The sequence below is a fragment of the Tenebrio molitor genome, chromosome X (genome assembly GCF_963966145.1).
Source record: "Tenebrio molitor chromosome X, icTenMoli1.1, whole genome shotgun sequence".
Classification (NCBI taxonomy): Eukaryota; Metazoa; Arthropoda; class Insecta; order Coleoptera; family Tenebrionidae; genus Tenebrio; species Tenebrio molitor.
Window position 1 is genome coordinate 12,011,117 of NC_091055.1, and position 27,546 is coordinate 12,038,662.

Consider the following 27,546-nt stretch of genomic DNA (forward strand, 5'->3'; position numbering starts at 1 on the left):
TCACGCTCAAATATAAAAAAATAAAGGTGATGTCACAACAGACGACAGTGTTTAATAGAAAATTGAAAAACAACAACAAAGTGATAGGTGCATACCGATTTACGAAGAGCGTATCGTGCAGAGTCAAATTGTATTTTTGTTGTGCAAATTCCAGCAGAGGTTATCTTTGTTGCCAGGTCATAATAAAAAATCAAACAAAATTTGATTAGTGGTACTAAAATATAAATTGAATGTCAGTTTAAGGTAAAATGAATGTAAGCACTGTAGAATGAAGTACATATATTGAAAACTAAACAATACATGTTGACGTAGTAAAAGAATAAGAAATGTGTTGTATTTAACGCTATAATAAAAAACATGTCATGAAGTCACACACAAACAAAATATTTATTACAAAGAAAAAGAAATAAAAAAGTAAGTAAATAAATATTATATCATAGTAACAAGTCAAAAATTGTTTCAGTCAATTAACACTTCTAATAAGAAATCACAGAAGTAGTCAGTCATTCCTTCTCGAGATTTCTTTCCCTTGCGTCTACTAGTGGCGCTATTATTGCCGGTGACATGGCCAAAGCTGGATTCGCTACGGCGATGATGTTATCACCGCTTGCTGCTATAATTTGAACTTTAGGAGACAATTTTCTCGAATCTTCGTCCGTCTCATTGCTGTCATCGGTTTTCTTCTGAAACAAAATTTCTAACAACAGCTAAAAAATAACGAAACAACCACCTGAACCGAATTTGTTCCCGAATACGAATCCTGATCGTGACCGCTATTCTGCAAACAAAAAATTACTCGTTCAGTTCGTTGTATTTTCGGTTGCATAACACTGAAACATGCGCGTACCTGTGAGGGTGAATTCGAGTTGCTGTAGGAGAAATGGGAATCGCCATCTTCAAAATCTATGGCTAAAGATGACCTGCGTGTGGGGATGTCCCTGAAGAAAATACATTTTATCGGGGGTTGGTGGGATCAACGGTACCAACCTGCTGTGAATGTGACTTTTGGAATGATTATGAAATAGAGAGTGAAGCGAAGTTCTCATTAGAACAGTTTCGTCAGAACTTGTTTCCTAGAATAAGATGTATCACACAAAAGATAAATTTATTTAAATCTATTCAATATCAAGATTTGTCTACTTAAAGAGATGTGCAAGCATAAATGATTAAGCAAATGCCTTACCTCATCTCAGAAGACCTGCATGCTAAAAAATTTAAAAAGCAAAATAATTAATTCTATAGCATTTTTTTTAAATCAAGCGCGTGGTGAAAAGGCTAACTTACCCAACGACCGATAAGCTGAAAGCAAAAGCGTTAATACCCTTAAAGACAATTACATTGAGGTAATATAGACCCATCACTTTATTCTTCTCTAATAACCATTTTATTGCAGAATTAAAATAAGGATACAAAGAGGAGCACAGGCAGTACATTTCTCATATACTCGTATTTACAGTGTGGTTCTCTCCTCGTTGCCTTGCTTCACTCTGTATCTTTACAGTTTGTTAAAATGACTAGAAAATTGTGAGACTAAATACAAGAAAATATTGTCTTCAAGCGTAAAATCTTACAGAAAGCTAACGCAAGAACATGGTTGTATAATATGTATGTCTAAATTTGATAGAATTAATTTTTGACATTTAAAACTTGACGTACAGACAGCTCCATGATGCACCTTTACATTAGGTACTTTCATATAACAAACAAATAAAATATATATAGGTATGTCTGTATTTTTTTTGTTATTTTTCAAAGTACTTGAAGCTTGACTGACGGTTGTATTGTGAATTTAATTTTTTATTTTAAAAGATGTCCTAAATATCACGCACGAGTTTATGAACAGCCTGTATACACAGATAAATAAATATATAAAATCTTGACTATCTACTATTGCAATAAATAAAATATTATACCATACATCAGGTTAATAATGTAGCCTGCATCATTTTTAAAGTTCATTGATTTATCTGAAGTTTATCAAATTCTCCCAGCAGACTCACCTTCTTGGCAAAAATCCATTAAGCTTCCATATCTAAGGTAAGCATGTAAATCAACAAATCATACCGCCATGCAATTGAGATTATCAGCAGCAAATAATTTTGCTGAAAAATTAAAGCTCGAGAAAAAGCACCGCAAAGCAATAAGCAACAACAAAAAATAAATAAAATATAACGCATGCACGTTAGCGCATATGAAATCCTAAAAAAATTAGTTGTTTTTATGAATTAGTCTTCTAAATTAATAGTAAGTTGTGATGAGGGTTTTTGTCTGTTTTGTTGGCTGACCTGCCGATGGTCATCCCCATCTGAATTCGTCTCGAGCTTAGGTTTTTTCGCAACGACACCATCAACGTCGTTGGAAATAATTCTTGGACTGCATCTAGCGTCCAAAACGTCTCTGTCTTGAATCAGACTTTTGTTCATGTACATAGTCGACAACCTAAAATTTGTCAAAATGATTGTCGACCTATCACTGACTCGAACAAAACAAATTACTGAGTTTTGGAATAGTAGCAACCCGAATCTTTGACCACCTGGCGCGCCAAGGGGAAAAGCTCGTCTCTTCGCGTCAATAAAGCAGGAATGAAGCGGCAAATTTGAGCGGCCGCTTCGTTGACGGACACCTCGTGCAACGTCAGTGGTTTCTCTGGTTTTCTTTTGCAGTCGAAACGTCCGTAAATGGCGGCGTATCTGCGAATCTCGTCCATACGACGAGGATCGTTCTCCGGCATCGACATCACCAACTGAAAAAGAGATTTGCAAACATTGCGGCGGACGTCTTCTACCTACCTCTAATTCTTTGCACACTTTTTTCTTGGTGTTGTGAGGTTTTGGTTCGAACTGGGGTAAATGTTTGCTCAGTCTTTCAGCAGCGGCTGCCAGTTTAGCTATTTGGGAGTCGATCAGGGCGGGGGTAGTTTGTAGAGACATGCTGCTTCCAGGACTCGAACTGGAAGACGGGGGGCAAGAAGGATCTAATGGTGAATAAGGCCTGAAAATTTGCAGTTGCTAAATAAATCGTGTTTGAAGTCGTTCTTACCTTTTGCTTAAAGTTAGTCCAGGACTAGCGATCGGGGGTAAGGCACAAACATCTCCAGGAGACGGTGAGTATATTGTTCTACAATTGTCGCCGCTATCTATAGAATAAAATCCGTGATTGCTAGTAACTCTTGGGCTAGATAACTCTATTTCGAAGTCTTCTCCTGGCACTAGGGGTAATTTGAACTTTGTAGGATTTGTAACCCATTCTTGTAAAGATTTTTGCAATCTCCGCACGTGCAGCGGTTTGGAAGCCATACCGACAAGTGACATTATTTCTAAAAACTCTTCTTCGCCAGCATCGCATAATTGCTGAACGTCATCACCACCCATTTCTAGGAGTGTGTCATAATATACCAACAACGAGGCATTTTGCATCACCCTGTATAACTGTAGTTCGGCTAAATTCGTCGGGTAGGAGGTGGGAAAAACTGAAAAAGAAAACTTCAATCAATTATGTACTCGGAGCGTAAATAGAGAACAATCTGAAATATATATTTTTACAGAAGTCGCATGTTGGGAATGTGATTGATTGCCCCAAAAAAATATATAGAACCATAATCGGTTTCTGAAAACAGGAATGCGGAGGAAACAACTATATTTTATATTTTTAGTTTTTCTACTGTTCTCCGTAACAATTTTAATGTAATCCACACAAATTCTTCCGATGTCTTACAAAACTTTCAACACACTAGTGCAGTATTCTACCATAGAACGGACAGTTTGAATTTAAGATAGACAAAATAGGTTTCTCAAGAAAATTTCTTTATTAGGTCGTCCAGATCGACGCGGCGCACTTTTGTGTTGTCCCATAGGGCCCGACCTTTGAACTATTCCTACGCCACTCTATATTTCCTTGTAAGTTTTACGTGTTACGTTGATTGAATTTTTATTTGTCTAGTGTTAGAGATAAATCAATCGTGTGGCAGTTAAAAATTCAGTTCGCGATTATGAACGACATATTCATAAAATTTGGGGTCCTACTGGGAAACAACGCGCCCCAGATCCAAAAGAATTTTGTGAGAGCGTTGATCGGAAGAGCTCACCCCCTTCGGAGGGTTTAGTGATACACCAAAGACATCAACGAGGGTAGGGCAGACCTGGAAGAGGACCATTCGACGCAAGAATTGTACTTATTTAGTATCGGGTGTATTAAAACTTGTACAAAAAAATTATTAAATTGTTAAGATTTATTTAAAATTTTAGTAATCGCTAATCACCAATAACTGCTTACTATCAATATTTATAAAACAAAATTTTATCCATTATACAGGGTGTCTTAAAATTATCGTATTGGGAGTTCGGGGCTTAGTAGGCAACATCCTGTTGACTAAGTAAAAATGTTTAAGAAAAAATTGCTGTCACTTTGAAAAAAATATCAAAGTTGCCAATATTTGTTCAAAAGTACCTGATTAATATTATAGCTATGTTGTACCGGGTGTCCCATCACTTGTGTCTCGTAGGAAAATGACTTTAAAACTAAATTATATTTATATGAAGGTATTATAGATGCATAAATACCGTTCACCGCCACAAAAATTGGGTATTACTTTTTTGTTAAAATTAATTACCTAGGTACAGCAAGCAAAAAACTATCACTTTAAAAATTAAATTTTGTTCGATACAGTTCAAATTTAGTATACGTTATGAAATAGTTATAGAGAAATAAAATCCGTAATTAGAATTTAATTAAAATGTTTTGATGTAAAGATATTTGGTTAATTTAATTTGGGTCCTTCTACTTTATAAAAATTTATGGAAGACAAAGTTAAGTTTGTGGGTATTATTCTTGTCCGCAATTTATGGTACGAAGACCATTCAAGAGGGTTCCAGCGGTACCTGCCTGTGTTACGGCGTCAAACACACTGCACCCCTCATAAATCTTCGTCTGCAATAAATTTTCATAAAGTAGAACGGCCCAAATTAATTTAACCAAATATCTTTACATCAAAACATTTTAATTAAGTTCTAATCACGGATTTTATTGCTCTACCATTTTTTCAAAACGTATACTAAATTTGAACTGCATTGAACAAAATTTAATTTTTAAAGTGATAGTTTTTTGCCTGTTGTACCTAGGTAATTAATTTTAGCAAAAAAGTAATACCCAATTTTTGTGGCGGTGAACAGTATTTATGCATCTATAATACCTTCATATAAATATAATTTAGTTTTAAAGTCATTTTCCTCCGGGACACAAGTGATGGGACACCCGGTACATACTTCCCTTTTGAACAAAAATTGGAAAAATAAAACTTTTATTTTTTCGAGATAAAGCTGCTTTTTCAAGAAATGTCTTTTCATTTATATTTTAATATTTTACATAATCATCCTCACCATATTTCAAAATGCATGTCAACCATTTATATTTTTTATTTGAAGAAAACATGATGAAAAGTTTGAACCTTCAGACCCATATATCTTTGTCAAGACCCCTCCTATATTTTTTATTTTATTTTTCGAGATACCTGAGATTTTTCCTTACAAGATCCCCGACTTGGAATACGTTAATTTTGCGACACTCTGTATATCTAAATTGTTAAATTCAAGGTTAGCGAAAATTTAGTGACTGTACCGTTTAATTAACGTACCATTGTCCATTGAACTTTTGCCAAGAGTGTACTCGTGATGCAATAATAAAAATTCATTTTTCCACTACTAGTCTCAGGCTTCATTATTGACTCTCGAACCGACCCCAGAAGTAGAATTTCTCTCCCAAGGTTAATAATAATTTTCATTATTAACCTAGGTGAATAATGAACAGCCGTCACCTAGCAACGAAAGATTTTCGTTGATTTCATTGGTTAACGTAGACGATTTTCATAGCAACCGTTGAAAAATGAGAACTCGGATCGTCGCATCGGACAAAATAATTTTATTAATAATTATTATCGGAAAGGGTTTTAACGTATCTAGTAGTGGAAAAAATAGTACCTATATAAACCACGGTGAAGAAGTCCCGTATAGCCTTCGCGCCTTAGAACCCTCGGCACGCCTCGGGCTCTAATCTTGACGCTCTGGCTATAATCATGAACTTCTTCACCTTGGTGTATAATATACTAAATATTATAATCGAGTCAAAAATAAATTACTCCCTATGATTTAGGGATATTCGTTACTAGGTTGCCATAAATTTGGTTAGGTTGGAGGCTATGTGGTTTCTGGTGACAAACAAAAGACATCGTAACCGTAAAGCAGCGAATTTTTTGTAACAGTTGCATATGGCTCTATTTCTCGCTAAGTAATAGATGTTTTTTCGTTCGAATTCTAGGGAGTAATTTATTTTTGACACGATTGTATGTCAAAATGTAAAATGGAGATTATGAGACCTTTAATAATAACTTGTTTGCTTACAGAGGGGTTTTACAGTATCGACCCACCAAGTTATTATTAATTATACATGAAAGGGGATTTTGTGCAATTTTTGTCGACAAAAATTATTGCAAAAAGAAAAAAAGAACAGAGAAATTCATTCTGAAACAGATAATTCGTCGCAACTGACGTAACGGACTTGTCAACATTTGAGATTTTCTTTTGTTTTAAATTGTGGCCACAATTAACAAAGTAAAATAACCAGTGACGTGGCTAGTAGCTTTATCACTAGTGGCAATCTAGCTGTACTTTGACAATTCTGGTCTAAAACTGGTTATTATTAAAGTATATTCAGGTTGGATTGGGTATTTCAAGGTCAAATAATGTATTTTTTCTTCAAACGTCCGTAAAATATGACATTGCATTGCTGCATTGATAATGCTAAAGTGTCACTTCATTGTCATGGCATATAACAAGCTGACCAGCGTCCGTGAAGTTATTATCTCCGCCGAGGAGCGTCCATGAAGTTATTATCTCCGCTGATGAGCGGCTGTAAAGTAAACGAGCTAATTCATTTGAAATTCCTACCTGGTTTCTTAACATGTCTTAAATAATTTGTTTTGAAGGTTTGAAGAAAAAATAGTATATGTTATTCGGAGCAAAAATGGTTTTATGTGCTTTGGCTGGTTTATCTCCTCACTGCGTTCGGCAGCCAATCTACCAGCCGCAGCACATAAAACTTCATTTTTGCTCCTCATAACATAATATACAGTAAAAGCTCCCATGAGCGGACACCGTCGGTCGCCAATTTTTTGTCCGTTCAACAGAAATGTCCGCTCAAAAGGAATACATCTGGTTCAAAGGAAAAAAATGATGTAGGCCACAATATTAAGTAATAGTATATTATTCAATTCAATGAGCGGATAATGATCACTATTACTCGTGAGGATGATTTTGTGCACGAGCCGCAGCCGAGTGGCGTAATTTATCCGAGCAAGTAATATCCATTATCCGCGAGTAGAATACTATACATTTTCTACGACTATGAAGAGAAATTGATAAATAAGTTTCATTATTAGATAAACTGAAACTGACATTTTAAAATTATTACTTTGTATACTTGATACCATTGCATTAAATTTTGCGAGTTGTCTTCATAAACTAGTTTATGTTCAAACCTTCTGTCTTAGAAACTTCTATTTTGGTTGACATTCGTTTTCGATTGCCATTTCGCTGTAAACTCTTCTCTCTTCTATATAACAGATGCTTAAATTTTTCCATGTCTGTTTTTTTAATTCATTTTAACTTTACCCACTACATATGTATTGCGGAAGTTATCACGAGTGCAAATCAAACACTAATAAGAGTAATTTTGATGCATGTAAAACGAGGCGACTAGCTCTGGCTGATGGCGATTGACTGGAGCCGCGTCCGCCTAAGGGAGCGCTATTTTCAAAGAGGGGGGAAAAATTGCTGTCCGTGTCCGTTCAACAGAGTGTCCGTTCAATAGAGATGACTTTCTTAACAAATTTATACCAATTAAAACGGTGCCCGAAGAACTGTCCGTTCGATAGAGCTGTCCGTTCATAGGAGCTGTCCGTTAAGGGAGCTTTTACTGTACCTACTATTTTGGCTATAATCGTGTCAAAAATAAATTACTCCCTAGAATTCAAACTTTTAGGGGAATAACGTTTTTCATGTTGTGTGTAACTAGAATTTTCAAAAGTAATTGTAAATGCCTAAGGTTGGTTACTATGATTTGAGGATAAGTCCAATTAAATAAGCGGCCAGAAACCAAAATTGATTGTGAAACGAAAAAACATCTATCACTTAGAGAGAAATTAGCCATTTGCAACTGTTACAAGGAATTCGCTGCCTTATGGCTACGATATCTTTTGTTTGTCATTCTCACCAGAAACCACATAGCCTCCAACCTAACCAAATTTATGGCAACCTAGTAACAAATATCCCTAAATCCTAGGGCGTAATTTATTTTTGACACGATTATATGTGATTATGTCTACTTATACAGGGTTGCGATTATGTATGGAATCGGCTCCGTCCTGCTAAAATGGTTTAAGAACCCTGACTTAGAACTCATTGAAAGCTACTTTTCCAATGTTTTAAATATTTTTTTATCCATAAGTTTTCAAAATACAAAGCCCACTTGATTTTTTTTAGGATTAAATGATATACCTGATTGGTTTGCTGATGTTTTCGACAGAATTTTGGAAAAAAAAAACATTAAATAAATTTGAAACATACCCATTGTTCAAATATTAATTGAAACATTTTATTAAATTTTCGTTGCTTCGTTTAGTTTTATCATTTTAGTTTCATTGAAAGCATTTATTGCAAGGTGTGCGAAACCATATAAAATTTTAAGAGCACAAAACTTAGAAAACAATTACTGTATTCCTAATTGAAATTGAATTCAAATATTAAACTTATGTAAGTACTCAAGTAGGTACTCCTCTTATTTACAAAATTTTAATATTCTCTATCAGATGTGTCATTCTGTACTGCCATAGGTTTGGTTTTCTCTGATTTTTGACGGATTTTAAATGCTGCTTCTTTTGTGTTTTCATTTTATTTTAATTAAGTTTTAATTTTTTGCAAAGATTCTGTCGAACAAATCACTAAGCCCGGTTGCACAAAGCGATGTCAAATCGTTGTTAAAGTTAACAAAATGTCAAGCGATCTGATTGGAGGGTATTTAACATTTTATTTGAATCAGCCAATCAAATGGGCAGATTTCCGACTTGACGCGTTGTTAGCTGACACGATGTTAACTAAGTTTTATACAACCGGGCCTAAACCTATTATACCATTTAATTCTAAAAAATGAGCTTTTTAATGATGTCGCATTTAATCCATATTCCAATTTAAAAAAATCAAGTTGGGTTTGTATTTTGAAAACTTATGGATATTTATTTTTGTTTTTAATTTAATAAGTAGCTTTTAATGAGTCCTAAGTAAATTTAAAATTTCAAGGTTCTAGCGTAAACCATTTTAGCAGGACGGAGCCAGTTCCATACATAATCGCAACCCTGTATAGTGACATGGATTTTTCTATTTTGCGTTCATAACAGAGCTGTTAGATACCAAAAGCAGTGTAACAGCTGAAAGCGGTTCTGTAATAGAGATAGTAAAATTTACGGTTATCATATTGGTACTGCCAGACTCCTCTGCCAGTACTAAAGTTGAGAGGATTCTGACCATATATTCTGAAAATATAGGAAATGTTACAAATATACTACCCGACATGATTTTTCTAACTGACCCAACTACGAACATTTTTTGTACCTTTCATTTATTAGAACTACAATATCATACCCGATCTCCATATTCCATCACGTCACGTTTGCGAACTAGAACATTTTTTATGTATTGGTATATACTCGTATATACAGTGAGCGGCAGAAGTATGGAATAAATTCATTAAAAATTAAACAAAATTTTTTTCAAAAAAATCTTTGGACAGGTCAATTTTAGTTTATAAAGTAAATAAAATTTCAATCAGTCATTTGTTTTCGAATTAATCCGTCATCGATAGTTTTTTTGACCTGTCCAAAGATTTTTTTTGAAAAAAAAATGTTGTTTAATTTTTAAGGAATTTATTCCATACTTTTGCCGCTCACTGTATACAGTGAGTTTTTTTTAAGACTGGCCATAGGGTTTTACATGCTAATTTTTCAACCCCCTGTTAACTTTTGTTCCGATAAAAATATTCAAACTATTTTTGGAACAAAGTTGGAAGATTTTTTAAACTATCGGATAGATTACAATTTAATATCGCAAACTATCGAAAAAGGTGTGAAAAAAATATTTTTTAGGGCGCCGAAATAATAGTACGTCGAGCGGCCGCCAGAGTAGCGCCATTGTCGGGTCAACCAGCACCTGACGATCTCCACTTTTGGACGCTTTCGGCGCGCTAAAAAATATTTTTTTTCACAACTTTTTCGACAGTTTGGGATATTGAATTGTAATCTATCCGATAGTTTAAAAAATCTTCCAACTTTGTTCCAAAAATTGTTTGAATATTTTCATCGGAACAAAAGTTAACAGGGGGTTGAAAAATTAGCATGTAAAACCCTATGACCAGTCTTAAAAAAAAGTCACTGTATATATTCATTGTAAATTAATTTCTCTTACAACCATTAAGAGCGAACTGCGCACTAAAAGGTCAAAATTAAGTAGGCTTATGTCTCTCAGATTATGTTGTGTTTGGCATATGTCCCAGGGGAGATGGGATCGCGTTATGATGGGTGATTTTTGTAGAGTTCTCCAAAAGGAAGATAATTGGCCGCATGAGAGAAAAAATAAATTTGTTTTGTATTGGATTGTACTGGAACTGAATCGTCCTTTCTGTGTTAACATTTTTCACTTATAATTACACGAGAGCTTTTTTTTGTCGAAGTAAACTTGACATTTCAATGAGAATTTTGTTCCCTGGCAATTTAACGAAAAAAACTAACTGCCTCGAAAAAAATTACGAGTCCGTCGGACGAGTAATTTTTTCTGGCAGTTTTTTGAATTTAATTGCCAGACAACAAAACTCGAATTATAAATGTCAAGTTTACTTCGACCTAAAAAAAAGCTTGAGTGTAATTCGGTAAGACAATTTAATGAATACGTAAATCACTATGAGCAGACCTACTAGAATCAGACGCTTTCAAACGTTAGGTTCCGTTTTGTCGCTGGAAAAGTTAGGGCAAACATTTTTCGCTGTCATAATAACAAAAACACCGCTGCTAATGGGATTTTTAGTGTATGAATTAAATTGTCGATAGAATTATTATTGGTTTTTAAGTTTTTTTACTGTTTTAATAAAAATACTATTAATGCATAATGGTTGTCACATATTGTTCCTAACTCCGAATCTAGACGTGCTGGAATAGGTCTGTTAACGTTTATAGATTCAGCAGTCCCTAATTACTCCAGATTAGGTAATTTCACTGCAGTTATAATTTTTTTTTTTTAAATGTCGGGTAGTGATATCTAACCAATTAATTAAGTTCTATAAGAATTATGCTATCGACGGATTTGATTTTGTAAAAAATGTCTGTTACCAATATAACAAGAAATAAAATATTTCCACCTTACATTTAAATGTTTTATTTTCAAATCTGTTACCTAAATGTGATTAACAGGTAAACTGACCGCCGCGCGCTACTGTCCTGCTGACCAAAACCTTATTTCAACCTGGCGCCCAACTGTCCTGTAGGATTAAGGCCACCCTTAGATTTTTCTGACCGCGGCGCGCAAGTGACCCATGCCCATTCTGACAGCTTCTCCGCCAATACGCGCGAATATCGCAAGTTTCAATTGTTTTTTGCCAACCATCATAAAATTAGAATTTTAAAATTCTTACTTTTGATTTAAAAACGACTCCAAAGGTGCAAAATAGAAAAAATAGTATACAAAACCCGTTTCATAAGGTTCGATTCGTTCTTTATAAAACTTGCGCTTCGCAAGTCGTTTTATAAACTTGGGCTCATGAAATAAATAAACACTTCCTTATGAAACTCGTTTTTTAACATACTATTATCTAAGTACTTTGCGTTACTAATGCGCTCATTATTATATCGAAAATAGTTTAATAATGAATCGTATTATTAAACTCTTTTTGGTAACTGTTGTAGCTTTGTTATATTGGCAACACCAGCCGTTTCACGTCAGAAGTCAAGGTAAAGTGTGAAGCTGCGAAGTAAATTTAGTAAATAAAGAGCGATCTAATTAATTTGTAATCGAGTTATCCACGAATCTGAAATCGTATGTCGTTACTTGAGCTCCACGCTCCAATAAACACAGCGCGAAACACAGGTTAGATCTCGACATATCAATCGTAAAGACATACGGATTCAAATCCATGGATGACTCGATTACAAACTTGAGCAGACGAAATTTCAGGAATTAGAAAAGCAAAGTAGATAAAATAGTATATTACACTCGTTTAATAAGACGTATTATCACGCTCGTTCCATTAAAGCACTCATGTGATAATAAAGCGTTTTATTAACTCCTACATGTATCTCAGCTAATGAGATTTTCTAGTCTAATATCTCAATTATTTGCCAACGGATTTTTATGAAATTTAAAATACAGATATTTTAGACGGTGAATGTTCAATTAGTAATAATAAAATTACCACAAGTTAAAAAATGTAATTTTAACACATGTTTCCTTTATTAAGCGCAATTATTATTAGATTGTTAAACATTAAAAAATAAGTGTCTACACAAACAATTAGCTAAATCACTTGTCTGACTCAACGAAAAGATTAGATTTTGTTGTTAAAAATTTAATCTAAATTTGGAAGGTATTTAAGCAGTTACCTTTTGAAACAATTGGTAAAAAGTTGCCAAGCAACATTTTGTACACCCCTCAAAATCTGTCAGAAGTGGGCGTGCTTTATTATAAACGTCAAATTGTGTAAATTTATTGAAAATACTCTAAAAATACACTACAATGGCAGAAATTTCAATATCGTTGAATTTTTGCCTATGGAGAGTGTCGTAAGAACTTCAATGACACAGTTCGTTTTCTCGTGGAACACTACCTAGGCTTTACAAAATTTAAGGTTCAGAGAGTCGTCAATTTTTTTAAGACACAGGAAGCTAAAATATCCCGATCGTGTTTTAGTCTTTTATGGAAGAATTAAAGCATCCAGGATAATAAATTACGTCCAAATGTTGTCTTTAACTTTGTAAGTGTTTTTAAGGTTAGAAAGATAAACGTCAAATATGTCACCCGCGTTTGTGCGAACAGGGGTGACCAACATTCGGCGATAGTGCGCGTTTATTTCATACGCGTCTACGTTTTTGCATCTGCAGCCACGTTTAACACAGTTTTTTTCTTTAAAATAAATTACTCTTACCCGTATAAAATATCTACATTTTAAATTTCACAAAAATCCGTTGGTAAATAACCAAAATATTAAGCTCGAAAGTCTTAGCTGAGACACCCTGTATAATCAAAATAATATACTATTATTTGCTCACGGAAGAATTTTACAGTATCAATCCCAGAAGTTATTATGTAATAAATTGGATGTGGAAGAGAGAATTGGGTTCAATTTTTCGTAACAAAAAAATGAAAAACAAAAGAGGAAATTAATTCAAAAACAGATCATTCTTCGCAAATGACGACTTAGGTTTCCTTTTGTTTTAAATTGTCGTCACAAATAAAAAATTAAAATGCACATTGACGTGACTAGTAGCTTTATCACTGATGCCACCTTAACGGGACTTTGACAATTCAGGTACATAATGGATGAGCTATACCTGATGCAATTGTGTACTTTGTTCAAATATTACACAAATTACAGTCAAAATGTACTCAAAACTGACCAGTACATTTATAAAATTATCTCAAAATCTTCTGAAAACTTAAATTTCCTGTAAATGTTTTTAATTCTGTTCTTTGTCTCTTAATTGGTTAGCCATTAAATTATAATTAAGATACGAACACTCTTTTCAACCATTTTTATAATTTTTGACTCAACTTATCCTGGACCGAACAATCAACGTATTAAAAAAACTTATTTTAGAGATACACATATAGGTACAGGCTGTATCTAAAATGCGTGTGTTAATTTTAACACGTAGCAGAGCCTGTTAAATGAAAGGTTTTCTCTATTTGAATTTTTTACGAAAAAGCATCACAAATTGATTTAAAATTTGGAATCAATTAGCCATCAAAATGTATATTACCCGCCTCTGGGTAAGGGCGAAAATTTTCTATTGTTATAGAAACGGATGCTTGTCAAAAAAGTTACATTGTTATAGAAAAAATTAAATAATTAAAATTAAATTTGTCATGGTTACAAAGAAATAGAGACTTTAATCACACAAAATGACTTGTTTGGTAATTTTGCGAATTTTGCAAAATGTTATAGAGAAAATTTTCATAAATTGGCGAGATCTTCCACTAGCTAAAATTATGTAACACACGTATTTAAGATACACCCTGTATTGAAACATAAATAACGATATACATACATGTATTTATAATTAACGAAAGTTGGTAAAAAAGAAATTATTGACGATTACGGTAGCCATATACAGAACTTATTTTAAGTCACTAACCAATAATGCAACTGTTGCATATTATATTCTGGTAAATCAGGTATCATAAAGGGGGCGCGGCATCGAGGCCGGATTTATTATTTATCATTAGGGATATTTCTATCAATTGATGCTAATTTATTTCAAACCACTAATATTATCATTTGTTCTGTTATACGCCAACTTTTTACACAACATTCACGTCGGACCGTGTCCGTCTTCATATGACATTATTTATTTTATTATTATATCGCTACTGCAGTGTACATCAACTAAGATATGTATTTCATTTCCGTATTTAAATTCTGCATCGTTATTTTGCACATTTTTTCGATCAACCATCCAACAATTGCTAAATAATTTAACAGCAAGTGCCAAAAGAACCTGTCGTAGGAAAGCACGATTCAGTTGCAGTTTTTAAAATCATCCCTGACCTGCACTTTTATCGATTCCTCAATTGTCGTTGCATTCGCCGTGTCTGCAAGTCTGTTTGGGTGATTTTTTGTGAACGAGCGTGCGCAATACCGAAAAACTTGTTCCATCATAGGAGACAAGACGTTTTCGTACCAAGCAAACCGGAAAAATTTCGCTCGATATCCCGTTTGGTCTTTCGAACCACGATTATCGAAGAAAATTTATTTTTCATTGTGCCGGCACAAAACCGGCATTTTTTTCCAGCCACGAAGACGCGAGAAGGGTTGAGGATTTAGCTCGGTCTGTCTTGGTGCGACACGGCCACTTCATTTATCGTGTGAACGTAATAAAAAATCACGCATGTCAGCCTATTTAATATTCAAGAACACGGTATGTCAACATACTTAGGCCGTACGGTATTTGAATATCCTACAAAGGAGCACCCGCACTATAAAAACCGCCAGGTACATCTTCTACGGTCCTTTTGTTTTTTTTTTCGGACCTTCCTGAAGTCCGTACCCTTTCTCACACTACCGCACACATGAGCCTTTTTTACTTGTCCAAAAAAATCATCATACGTAATTAGGTATGCACGCAAGTAAAGTATTGATGACGACAAAAACTGCCCAGGTAAAGTCTGGGGGACATCACCCGTATAATCACCAAATTCTAATGCTAATTTTAAGAGAAAGTAGAAGCCAGAGTATACTTATAAGGAATGTTTATTTAATTAAATAATAAACATCACATTTTACCGTACAAAAATCAAAATAAAAAGAATATTACATTGTGTAAGTGAAAGATTTGTTATACTAGTAACAGTTTGTTGGAAAATTTTCGTTTCTGCAGCTGCAGTTGAGCAAATCCCCATGGTGCTGCAACTTGAAAATAAAACAGAAGTTGTAATTAACTAATTAATTAATTAATTAATTAGTATTGGTGCATAACACGAACAAATATTTCATCATCCAGTAGAGATGTAAAATTGATTTTAATAGAGCATATTAAAATTTTTCAGCCGAGCATCTCGAGATGGTGATGATGATAAGAAGTTAATAAACAATGTAAATCTACCTCCACTTTAGTTACTGTGTGCGTAAAATGCTGTACATACGATTAAAAATGGGGTGAAGCAAGTTGAGATCACTTCTTGTAAAACTGGAAACGCAGTCGATATCGAAATATGTGTCCAGACTAGGTCAATGACTTTGCAATATGTAAGTCTGTTGTCAACGATAAATTTGATCGTCAACTATTTTTATTTGCCGATTAATTACCTATCCAATTGAATATTTTTGGTAGGTACGAAATCGACGTAATACCATAATCCGATAAGTATAATAATAGCCGTAACTGTCAATAATGCGCAACTTAGAAGATTAATTCGGCATTAAATAATTTTTTAAAGAACGATCCCGTTTTAAGAGTTTGAAAATAGACGGCAGTGTTCTTTGTTTTGGTCAAATTGTGAGTTGTTTGTTATCTTGCAAGTGGACAGCATTTGCATTGGGTTGGGTCAAAACGCGTAAAAGTTCAAGTTGCCGAATGCAACTAATTTTCAATTTTGGAATGCGACATTTCGGCGGTGGTTTTTTGGCGAGAAGCAAGTCAACGCGTTAAATAACCGTTACGTAAGAATAATTCGATTTTTGAATTTAAAAAAACACCATATTTAAATCTGTAAACAAAATAGCAACACTATTAACATTTTCTGCTGACATTTGGGGAACCTAAAAAGACCAAAAAAATAAAATAAATTTCGGTATACATATAAAGTATTTGTGATGGAAATATTACGCTAATGCACAGACATAAAATGAATAAACATCAGATGAAGAAAAATATTGTTTTTTTGTTTCAGTCGAAAAAACTTGAACTACTTGATTTTACCGACGAATAAAAAGCAAATTTATATCTAGTAGTTGTAGGATGGTGGTCACAAAAAACGATGCATTCCTAATGCTGCTATGAGATAATTTTCTTTGATTTCTTTTAAATTGTATACATGTTAACCTTTAAAAGTAATTAGTTTTTTATAATTTACATAACAAATCTAAAATATCGACTGGTAGAAAACAACAAAAAAATAACTAGTTTTTGTTTAAGATTGTTATAAACCCAGTTTTTTTTGAACCAGTATAATAAGCTCAACGTTATAAACGGTCTCCCGACTTGTTTTTTTTTGCGTAATGACTGCAACTGCGATTTAATCTAGTTAGGTATACGTCAGTACCAAAATAATTCATCAGAAAAATTATTCAGGGATTTTTTCGACGTCTAAAAATAGTTTTCTCATGGCCATAAAACCATCAGGTAAGACAATATATAAAAAAGATTTCCCATCATTACTCGCGCCGTTCCTTTTCATTATCGAAAATGAAGGGTTCGCTTTTTCTGGCGCTGTGAAAAAACTTTCCTTCTGCAACCTTGAAATGGGTGATCCGTCCGAAGCGGAGGGGTTCCTCGAGGGGCCTCGCACCCCTCCCCGAACCGACTCCACCAATCCCGACGGGCCATCAGAGGGGCATTTGCTAAATTATTTCGATGGCAAACACGCCCTACGAAACCCTAACGGTGCTTTTCGTAATTCGTGGTGCCATATTGTACACATCTACCGACAAATTACGATCGACTCGTTTTTTCTCGATGAAATTTCCTCAAAAGGTCACTTGCTATTAGTGTCGAACATGTCAAAATTTCATCAGTACTTTTTTATTCTCGCCGTTGTTTTACAACTCTTTTTTTCTATCCTATTTGTTTCGTTGTACACATTTTCGATTCTATTTACACGCAATAATGTAACGAATTATTTCTTATGAGTCTGTTGTACTGTACTCTGTCATTGTAATTGTTTAAGCTACACAACTATCGGTATTTATCAAAAAAACTACAGGTAAGATCGAGTTAACTGAAACAAAAACTGTCTTGTTCTGGCATGGCGACTGTAGTGATGTACACCTCGCGACCGCATTTTTGAGAGAATTCGCGCGCGCCTACTGAAACACCACAACACGATAACATTAACTTATCTTACAATATGTACAACAAATCCTGCACAACACTTATGTTGTACCTGCTCTCTTTTATTTAACACATTTCATTTTAAACATTCACCGTACCAATTCTAGATACTTTTGATCTCTTACCGTACTTTCTTCCTGCGCACACTATTACTCAGCTCTACAAATATTCTCCTGCTGACATCTCTTCTTTTTTTATTTATTCTACTGTTATTTATGTAGGAAAAAACCGTCTAACCGCTTCGCGCTCAGATTACTTTCACAGTGACGGTCCAAAAATTTACAGATTTTAATGATAACAATATGATAATAATAATAACACGACAATAAATATGTTTTGTTTTTGTCGCTTGTTTGATAAAGACTTAAACCGACTGTGTTAACATTTTGGCTCGTATTGTAAAATAAGTTCAATTGGTAAAAATAAATGGAATTTCATGATTAAAAATGTTACAAGTCATGATGCACGTCGAGAACAGAAACATTTGAAAACGTTTCTTTCATTTACGCAGTGTCACCAATAGTATACAGATTAGTTTAAAAAAATCCCTATTTTATTTCTGTTTGTAATAAAACTAAAAATTCAGCTAGCAAAAAATAATATTTGGAAAGTACAAAAAAATAACTGAAAGCAAGTAAAGATCTGCGGTTAAGGTAACAGTTACGAAACAATTATTCAGACTAAATTTAATAATTTATAGATTAGGAGCGTAAACATTGTTACATAAGTTGCTTAAAAAAATATGCTATTTTAGCTGCAGATTTTATGCATTATATTTAGCTGTCGTTGAGTAAAATTCCCATATTTTTTGGATTTTAAAGGTATCAATTCTGACAAAAATGTTTCCCAACGGTGAAAACAATGCGATTATTTTAGGAATGATGCAAATTGAATTAGTATATAATTGTATAAAAACTGAAATATAACATGTGGGAAAGAGTGCACGTTGTATAAAAATGAAGTTAGTGTAAACGAGATAATCGGAGTCGAATGCAATCGTGTTTTGTTTATATAAGCGATCAAAACTTATGACATAACGTGTACACCGCAAGCCTCGGTCGCTACTATGAAATCAGTCAGAGCCGTCTCGCATGAAAAACTGTCTTTTGGATTTTTTATCAATAAGTTTTTTGTGGCACCAGCAAACTCGTTGTGGACTAGTTTTTACCCCAAAATTTTTCAACCTTCGCAGAGGAAAAAAAACTAAATTATCGATTTTAGACCGCTCCGAAATTGAAGTAGGAATTCCTCGTTAAAAAAAGACGCTCAAGAAGTTGCTAGATATGGTACAAGAAATGTCTTCTGTAATGTCGATGAAAAAAACCCATTCCGCCGCGTACCGACCGAATATTAGTGTTAGCGAAGGACCGACGGTTTTATTTAAAATCGCCGATGTACACTCCTCATCTGACGTATTTGATGGGAAACGTTACGCTGTATGATCAAACGAACTTTTTATGCACGAGGAATGCAACAAAAAAAATCTTAAAATACAAACTCAAAACTGTAAATGGATTAAAACGCGACAAAACAAGCCCAGATGCACTTTTTTCGAGAGGCATTATTTTAAAATATACCCTGTTCACCGAAACCAACAAAAACTATAGTTTAGTTATCTTACTAAATACTTTTTGCACAGTATCTAGACAGGAAGCAAAACGTCTGCTCAGATGCCGCTGTTTCTCGATTATTTCTAAATTCACCTTACGAACAAAAATCACTTCAAATGTCTCGTTCTAAAATAAAATACTTCATTTTTGACGCTCTATTTTTAAAATCTTAATTCCTAAAACAAAGAGTAACCTTCTTCAAGCAGCAAATTTGCTTAAATTTTACTCGATGTAAATTTTCAAATGATCGAAAAAGGCCACATATCAAAATAACAAAGTAGATTTTATTTTTAAGTTTTATTATGCTGTTGCACGCCGAAAAAATATATTTACATTTTTATGCAGATGATAATAATATAAAACTGGTCACTATTATGTAAATCGATTTTTTACCGAAAATAACGCAAAACAACTCAAAAAATCTCAGACAGGCTAACGGCTGAATGCAACATGAATAAATGCAAAAATGAATTAATACAAATGTAAGTCAATATTTTTAATAAACGTGTCCCTGTATTTAATTAATGGAAAAATTTTAATCGAACCGACAAATCTCGAGGAAAAATCAAATTGCAGAAATATTTCCCGCCAAAAATTTTTATGCAATATTGTTTACGTAAGAATAAAATTGCTTTACTGACGCTCAACGCGTTAACAGTTGATTAATTTAAATTAAAAAAATCTCGATAGTTTTATTTTAAATGATGCACAGAAAGTTATTCAACATTGTATGAATAGTGGTATATTAAAAATGATCTTGCCGAAAGCTACGGCCAATGATTTTAGTGTTGATGAGTTTACTAATTTGTTAACTGATCTAGGTTGATGAAATATACGTTGAGGTAGAGTTAGATATGTTTACAGAGAAGAAAAGTGACAAGTTGGGATGTTTACGGTAGATTTTTTTGAAATATGTACTCATTTACTGACTTGTGTTGTTGTGATTTCTGCTCATGATCTTCCGGGGCAGCGACGGCGACGTCGAATTCCTGTGGGCCGCCGTTAAATTCGGCGTCGGCGTCGGGACGCACACTTTCGGCGACCGTCTAGCATTAGCACTCCCAACACCACCCGAAAGTATCGTCCCGGAAGCGGCACCGGCAGGTTCAGCACTGTTCGCCCTGCCATCCTCGTGGCTGTTGTTGCTAGTCGAGTCCATTTCGCACACCATCAAATTTAATAATGTTACGATCCGATAAAAAACGAGGGAAAAAGCGAAATCAAATTAGTCGCAGAATGAGGTAGAGTTGTTGCAGATTGCAACTTCCGAACCGTCCGAACCACAACTGCAGCAAACCTGGCGATTTTAGTTTATTTTTCTCCCTCTCCGATAGTGTGAGAGCGCGGCCCTCGTCCCCACTACGGACGCTCGCCAGGGCATAAGGAGCCGGCTCTGGGTGCAGGATTAGGGATGCGGACAGGAATGGGGACGGCACCCTTGAATGTTGTACCCACGGAAAGCGCACCGCCAAAATGTTGCGCCGTTAACGAGCATTTCCGATGCAGAGTTTTCCGTGATTTGAGCCACATTAATTTACACTTCATTTTCGAAACAAAAATACGATTTTACGACTGCAAGATTTTAACTTGAAAAAAATCTTTTTTTCCTAAATTTAATATTTTTTAATATTTTAAAAATCCAACTCACGTTTTAAGTTTTTTCCCCACTTAAAGACATGTTTGAAAAGGTTAATAGGTAAGAGTGAAAAGTGATAGTAATCATAGATTTTTTTACCGGCAGAATGTGAAACTTTATGATTTATTTTTTGTGAAAAACAATAATCGAAAAATACCTTCAATAAAATAATAATTAAAAACATTTGAATTTTTTTTTGTACTAATGATAAGCAATCGTGTTAAAAATATTTCTTACATATTATAAACGTTTCTTACGTCGTATTTGGCTGTGAAATTTGCCACCCACATTACACAGTGTAACTATACTATAAAAATATAAATACATACTTATAAAGGTAAATTGAGTTGGCGTAATAATAATGGTCTTTAAGATAATGTAATTTAAAGTAAAAAAATCCTCACAAAGAAGCAACAAATTTCGTCTATTCAATCAATTGATTAAAAATTTTATTGAAAATTGACAAAAAAAAAAATAATACAGAGGATAACACTGACACACTCTATTTTATAATAACATATTACAATAAATGTATCCTGTTTTGAGGAATAAGTCATTCTTCTTTTTCCTAAAATCAGAAAGTGTTTATGTTGAAGTGTAAACAAAATATTTCCAACTTACTGCAGTAACTAATGCGCACGAGATAATCTCAAAAAAGACTCTTTTGCTTTCTTAACTAACTCAAAACACCGTAACGAATCATTTAAAAATAATAAACAATGAAATCTGCAAAGTAACAAGGTAAACTGTCAAATGTCAAATTTATAAATCCAGAAGAGGCGGCAAATCTATACGTGTACCATAAATCACAGCCAATTACGATGTTATAAATAACCCTGTAGTATTAATATGTTTTTATGACTTTTTATCATATTCCACGTTATTGACTCGATTTAAGTATACATATTATAATTTTGTTGTAGAAAAACATTATGTATTTATGTTTTTTTTTTTAATTCATAATTATCAGCGCATCATGGTTTTTAATTAATTATGAATTAATCGCATCAGACGTAATACACTGTAATATAATTGCGATGCAAGTTCTTGACGTGACTTCAGAGGCAGAAAACAAAATTTTGGGGCCGTAAAATTTAAATTTTTAACAGAGAATTAATATAAATTCTCGTGAAATTTTCATTTAAAATATAAATTACTTAACTTTTCTTATAATACATCGTTTGATGTAATTTTGTACTTTCAAGGTGAGTTTTACACTAATCATATTTCGGCAACGTTGCTTAGCAGATACTAAAAAATAGAAATTTAGGTTATCGAATTTATTAGTTCCAAGTATTTCTTGTATATTTTTTTTCTGATGTATCAATGTTGAAGTATCCACAAAAAGAGGCTGCCATTTTGGTTTGCATTAAAATGTGTTGCATTTATATTTGATATCAAATTAGTCCAATTATTTGGACGTAGAACAAAATTAATTAAATATAATACTTACTGTTATTAATTTAATTATGTTGACTAATTAATGAAAATTTATTATACAGGGTGGACCATCGTATAGCATATTTGCGATAAAACCATTTTTTAATTGTAAAAAAAAATTGAAGATATAATTAATGTTCCACGAGATTTTAATCTCTTATCTAGACGTATATTTTTCTTATTTCAACTCTTTTGGTGCGAGTAAATGTATTCCAATAGTCCTGAAATATTTCATTTTTGTTGTATCCATGGTAATAAGAAAGAAAAATCAGAGCCATGTTGCCATACGTTATTTGAGGTAAAATCGACATAAAATCACTTCTGGAAATGCTGGAAATAATGAAGAAAATAATTTCAAACCGGATCACAATGATTCAGAATTATTATGGCACTGGTTAGTAAAAGACAAATATGTAGTAAAAAACTTTTTTAATATTTAAAATAAACGAGATCAAAGCTGCCACTTTTGAGCCCCCATTAATTGGTACTTATCGAATGTTTTAATTATTTTTCTCATTATTTTCTAACATGAGTTGACATTGCCCCATTGAGTTGTTCCGCGAATCTTGGGGCACCCGGTATAACATGTAATACAAATAAATAAACATTTTTTGAGTTTTTCTCAATAAAAATGTAGTGGCTTAGTACTATTATTATTAATTAATTGATAGTGGTATAATCGTTAACCACAAAGAAAATAAACATTATGTATTTGAATATTTAATCAATAAAGAAATTTAAAAATATAAATCTGAATAGTTTAAAGTTTTTTTTTAACTAGATAAACTTAAATTAAAAAAATGTACTTTGAGCAAACCTAAAAGAAAGCAGAACTACAAGAAAAAAACTAGGAAAGCTCGACTCTAAGAACGGTTAGCCATTTTTTTTACCTTTTATGTGCGCCTGCTTGTCTAGTAGGTATATGTTATACGAAGGGACGCTATAGAAAACACATTCATCTTGTTGAAACCGTTCGAAATTTAAAACAATAAAAGTTATTTATTACTACAACATTGTAAATATTTATTTTTATTTATTTTTATTTATTTATAAGTACATACATATATCCCAATTTAAAATAAGAAAATTAAATATCATCCCACTTACATTACTTCTTTAAAAAGAAATTGTTGTATGTCAGCTTATAGTCTCTTAGACGCCCTTTCATTTGAAATTAGACACGAAATAAAGTTGTTAGAGCATTTTGGAAATATTAAAGATCACCCTATGTATTTATTTATTTATTTTTTAAATAAACATATTTATACACTTGCTGTTATATGTATAAAATTTAAAAATTTATTGATTTATTCAGTACCTATAGTTAAATTGTGATGTATTTTGAAAAGACAATTAATTAATATCCCATAAAATTTTTATTTCGCTTTGTTGGTTCAATACCGGATGAACCATATGAATAATAAAAATTCTATACTTAGTTAGACTCGTACTAATAGCCGCCCTAAAAATGAAAGCGAGGGTCAACACACTAAAGAATGGATCTTATACGAGATCATAAAATGACCGGTTAAGTTCCCCCCATATGTAAATCAAAAGAAAAAAACTCCTATCCCTGTCTCTTCTGTGCTCTAAGATTATACCTGTGCCTTGTCCACTGCCAGCGCAGGCGATTTTTTGTTACTATTCACCACAGCTTTACTTTACCATGTCTAAAGGGTTAAATAAAAAAACGAGAAAAAAGTCATTTTATATTTGGTGAGAGCGAACAAGCCGGTTAATATATTCAGCGATGTGCGCAGTTAATGATTTTTTTTAATATTCTCATGCCTTCGGTGGGAATCTTTTTTATGTCATTTTGACATTGATAAACAAAATTCAAAATCCTGGATTCGTCAACAACTTTACATTTGCTTGAAAAAAACTATTCCAATCACAAAACAATTAACTGCACATACTTTAACATAGTTTTTGACATACATATTTATTCTTAATATGTTAATATCTTTAAGTTGATCTCCCTACAGTATTTAGAAATTATGGACCTCATAACACTAATTAATCTTTGGATTGAAAATTGTTCGGATATTCTTAATTGGTCTTGCTGTATTATTGCATTGTTACATTTTTTTCTAAGAGAGCACCCTGCAGATAGGTTTGTATGTACTTTAAATAATTTATTTACAACTAGGCGTTCATTTTATTTATTTTCAACTGTTTTATTAAAATTTTTACATTTAATTACGTACCTATTATACAGCAACAAATTATAAACATTTAAAAGGGCATGGTACCCAACTACCCAGGTTTGATTTTATTTATCGTTACAGATATTTATATCGAGTAGGTAATTATAATTCATTTGACAGCACTATTTATTATGCAATAATAATAACAAATTATTATATTATTATTATTAAGGGTATTATTATTTTTATTATACATATACATTACATATTTTTGCTAGATATATTATTTTATTCATCTTTTTGCTTTATTAACAGTAACACTGTAACACTATTCTGTATAGTTTATTTTTTAATCAAAGAACCACAACACCGCAATTTACACCCAAAATAGAGCTGACAACATTGTACACTTTTGACATAGCAGCATGTTAATAAAGTTAATAACAACTAATAACAACCAATTTGAGAGTTTAATAAATGTCTTACTTTCCGAGGCATTTTTAATAACACGTTCAAATTTTAGCTGCAAGTTTGGGTACTTTCAAGGACATTAAAAATGACAGACATTTAGTAAAATTTTATATTTAAAAACCTAAATCAACAGGTCGTGGTTCTTTGATTAAAAAATAGACTATACTCGTATACGTTATTTTACTTTCTTTTTTTTGGACTTTTGCTGGTTCATTTTTTTATTTGTTTAATTAAGTGCAAACTTTTTGTCTTACTTATTTATGTACTTAGTACTTGCATACTTATCTATCTACTCATACGATCACGAACACGAACGCATAACTGGCAACATTGCTAATCCCAACGGAGGGTTCCCCACTGTGACATAACTGGTTGCCTAAGTTCTCAACTTTCCGTCAGGGGTGACCAAATATGCTCTTCACAGTGTCTCGTGTTTGCTCATTAGTTTGCGAACAAAATACACCAGAATATAATTATTTTTGTGTTAGTTACGGATTGTTCACTTTCTGATTTCGCGGTGTAATAGAATTCCGTTTAGTCTAGTATAGTACACCAGAATCCGTTATGATTTAAACGTTTGATTGCCAAAGTAATTATGGAAGAGTATGTAGGTATTTCCAATATGTCATTTAGATTCGTCAAATAAATACATCTAATATATCAAGAATTGTTGATTAATGACAATTGCAGACAATATGCTTGTACTTTGGTAATTAAAATAATTATTTATAAACATAGGTATATACCGGGTGTAGAATTGGTTTACGAGACATAGGATTTTACATGTAAAAATAAGGAGATCCAATTATTGGCTCCCCTAATAATTTTGGCAAAATGGTTAAAATGAAAGTTAGAGAGAATTAAAAGTACTGTCTAATTTCACTCTTTGTTTTTTTCTAACATCTTGTGGTACTGAAAGAAAAGCAAGAAAGGAGTTAAGACAAAAATACTAAAAAGCAGTACTAGCAATGCAATTTTACTTCTAAAATTATTTGTCGGGTGGTTTTACTATTATTTAATTTTCTTTTGATCTGCCCTTCAAATGAACTCGTACAGGACTACAGGACGAATGAAAAGGTATCTTCCATTAAATGTTCAAACTTCTCTCAAATTCTTCCAATTGTTTCTATGGCTGAAATTGGTCGTTCTGGGAAACCTGAAGCAAATGTTGCTTGGAAGTTTCGTAAAGAAGATCCTCCATAATACCATTTAAAAAAATAAATAAAATTTCATGCCTAGAAGTACTTTTTAGTATTTTTGTGTTAACTCTTTTCTTGCCTTTCTTTCAGTACCACAAGATGATAGAATAAAACTAAGATTGAAATAAGAGAGTAATTTTAATTCTCTCTAACTTTCATTTTAACCATTTTGCTATAAAATTGTTAGGGGAGCCAATAATTGAAACTCTTTATTTTTACATGTAAAATCCTATGTCTCGTAAATCAATTCTACACCCGGTATGTTACCGCTAATATGGGAAATCTGGTTTTATGCACAATACCCAGAGATTTTAGTTAAATGCATATTAACTAATATCTCGCGATAATATGCATAAACTCCAGAGTTTTCAGTGCTTATGAATAATATCTTTAAAATTTTAGTTATTATGCGTAAAACATGAAGTTCTTGAGTTATTTAACTAAATAACCGAATTTATATGCCTTTTATGCATAACCACTGAAAAAGTAGATGTAGATAATGATGTAGATAATTGGTGCGATTCTGTTTACCAATATTGTTATGTAACAAGGTTGTAATTGCTTTGATATGAAGCTGTTGAATGGTTTGATTTATGCAAAATCAATGTTGTTCAATAACAATGTTGCTACATTTTAAAACAGAATCGCACTAATTAAGTACCTATCCATAATTTTAACTAATGGAAGGGCTTTATTATTTATTAACCCTGTAACAATAAAATAATATTCTGGGACGACTGCAAAAATGCAAAAGAGAAGGGTTAATAAAACTTGGGAATAATTTATATCCCCAAAAATGTATTAAATGAAATACTTACACAAGAATAACGGAAAAATAATACAAAAATGCAGTATCTAATATGTAATAAACTGAGGCACTATTGTTACCCTGATTATCTAACATTACAAAGAAATAAAGAAAATGTATTTGTTTGAACAAGATAAGCTGTTGTGACATTTTGACCTCAGTTATTTAGATAAATAACTGAAGAATTTAGTGTTTTATGCATAATAACTAAAAGTTTAAAGATATTATTCATAAGCACTCAAATCTTTGGGGTTTATGCATATTAGGTATCCATATTTATTAGTTAATATGCATATTAACTAAAATCTCTGGCCATTGTGCATAAAATCAGTTTTCGCATATTAGCGGTAACATAGAGATACACATACACAAAATGGATTT

General features: G+C 32.9%; 1 protein-coding gene across 3 annotated transcripts; it reads right to left on the bottom strand.

Moving 5' to 3' along the window:
• Window positions 1-264: 264 nt before the first annotated feature.
• On the bottom strand, window positions 265-27,261 carry nab (NGFI-A-binding protein homolog). Of its 3 annotated transcripts, none has more exons than XM_069060094.1 (9): window positions 27,176-27,261; window positions 3,040-3,469; window positions 2,790-2,991; window positions 2,496-2,743; window positions 2,286-2,439; window positions 988-1,073; window positions 848-938; window positions 731-778; window positions 265-683 (listed from the first exon to the last, which is right to left on the bottom strand). In XM_069060094.1, exons 2-9 carry the CDS (start codon window positions 3,414-3,416, stop codon window positions 504-506), a joined length of 1,386 nt encoding a protein of 461 aa, XP_068916195.1. In that variant the 5' UTR covers window positions 3,417-3,469; window positions 27,176-27,261; the 3' UTR covers window positions 265-503. The 3 variants fall into 3 exon arrangements, with proteins under 3 accessions (XP_068916195.1, XP_068916194.1, XP_068916193.1); XM_069060093.1 differs by lacking the exon at window positions 27,176-27,261 and adding an exon at window positions 20,395-20,773 and having other exon boundaries at window positions 2,808-2,991; XM_069060092.1 differs by lacking the exon at window positions 27,176-27,261 and adding an exon at window positions 20,395-20,772.
• Between the last annotated feature and the right edge of the window lie 285 nt (window positions 27,262-27,546).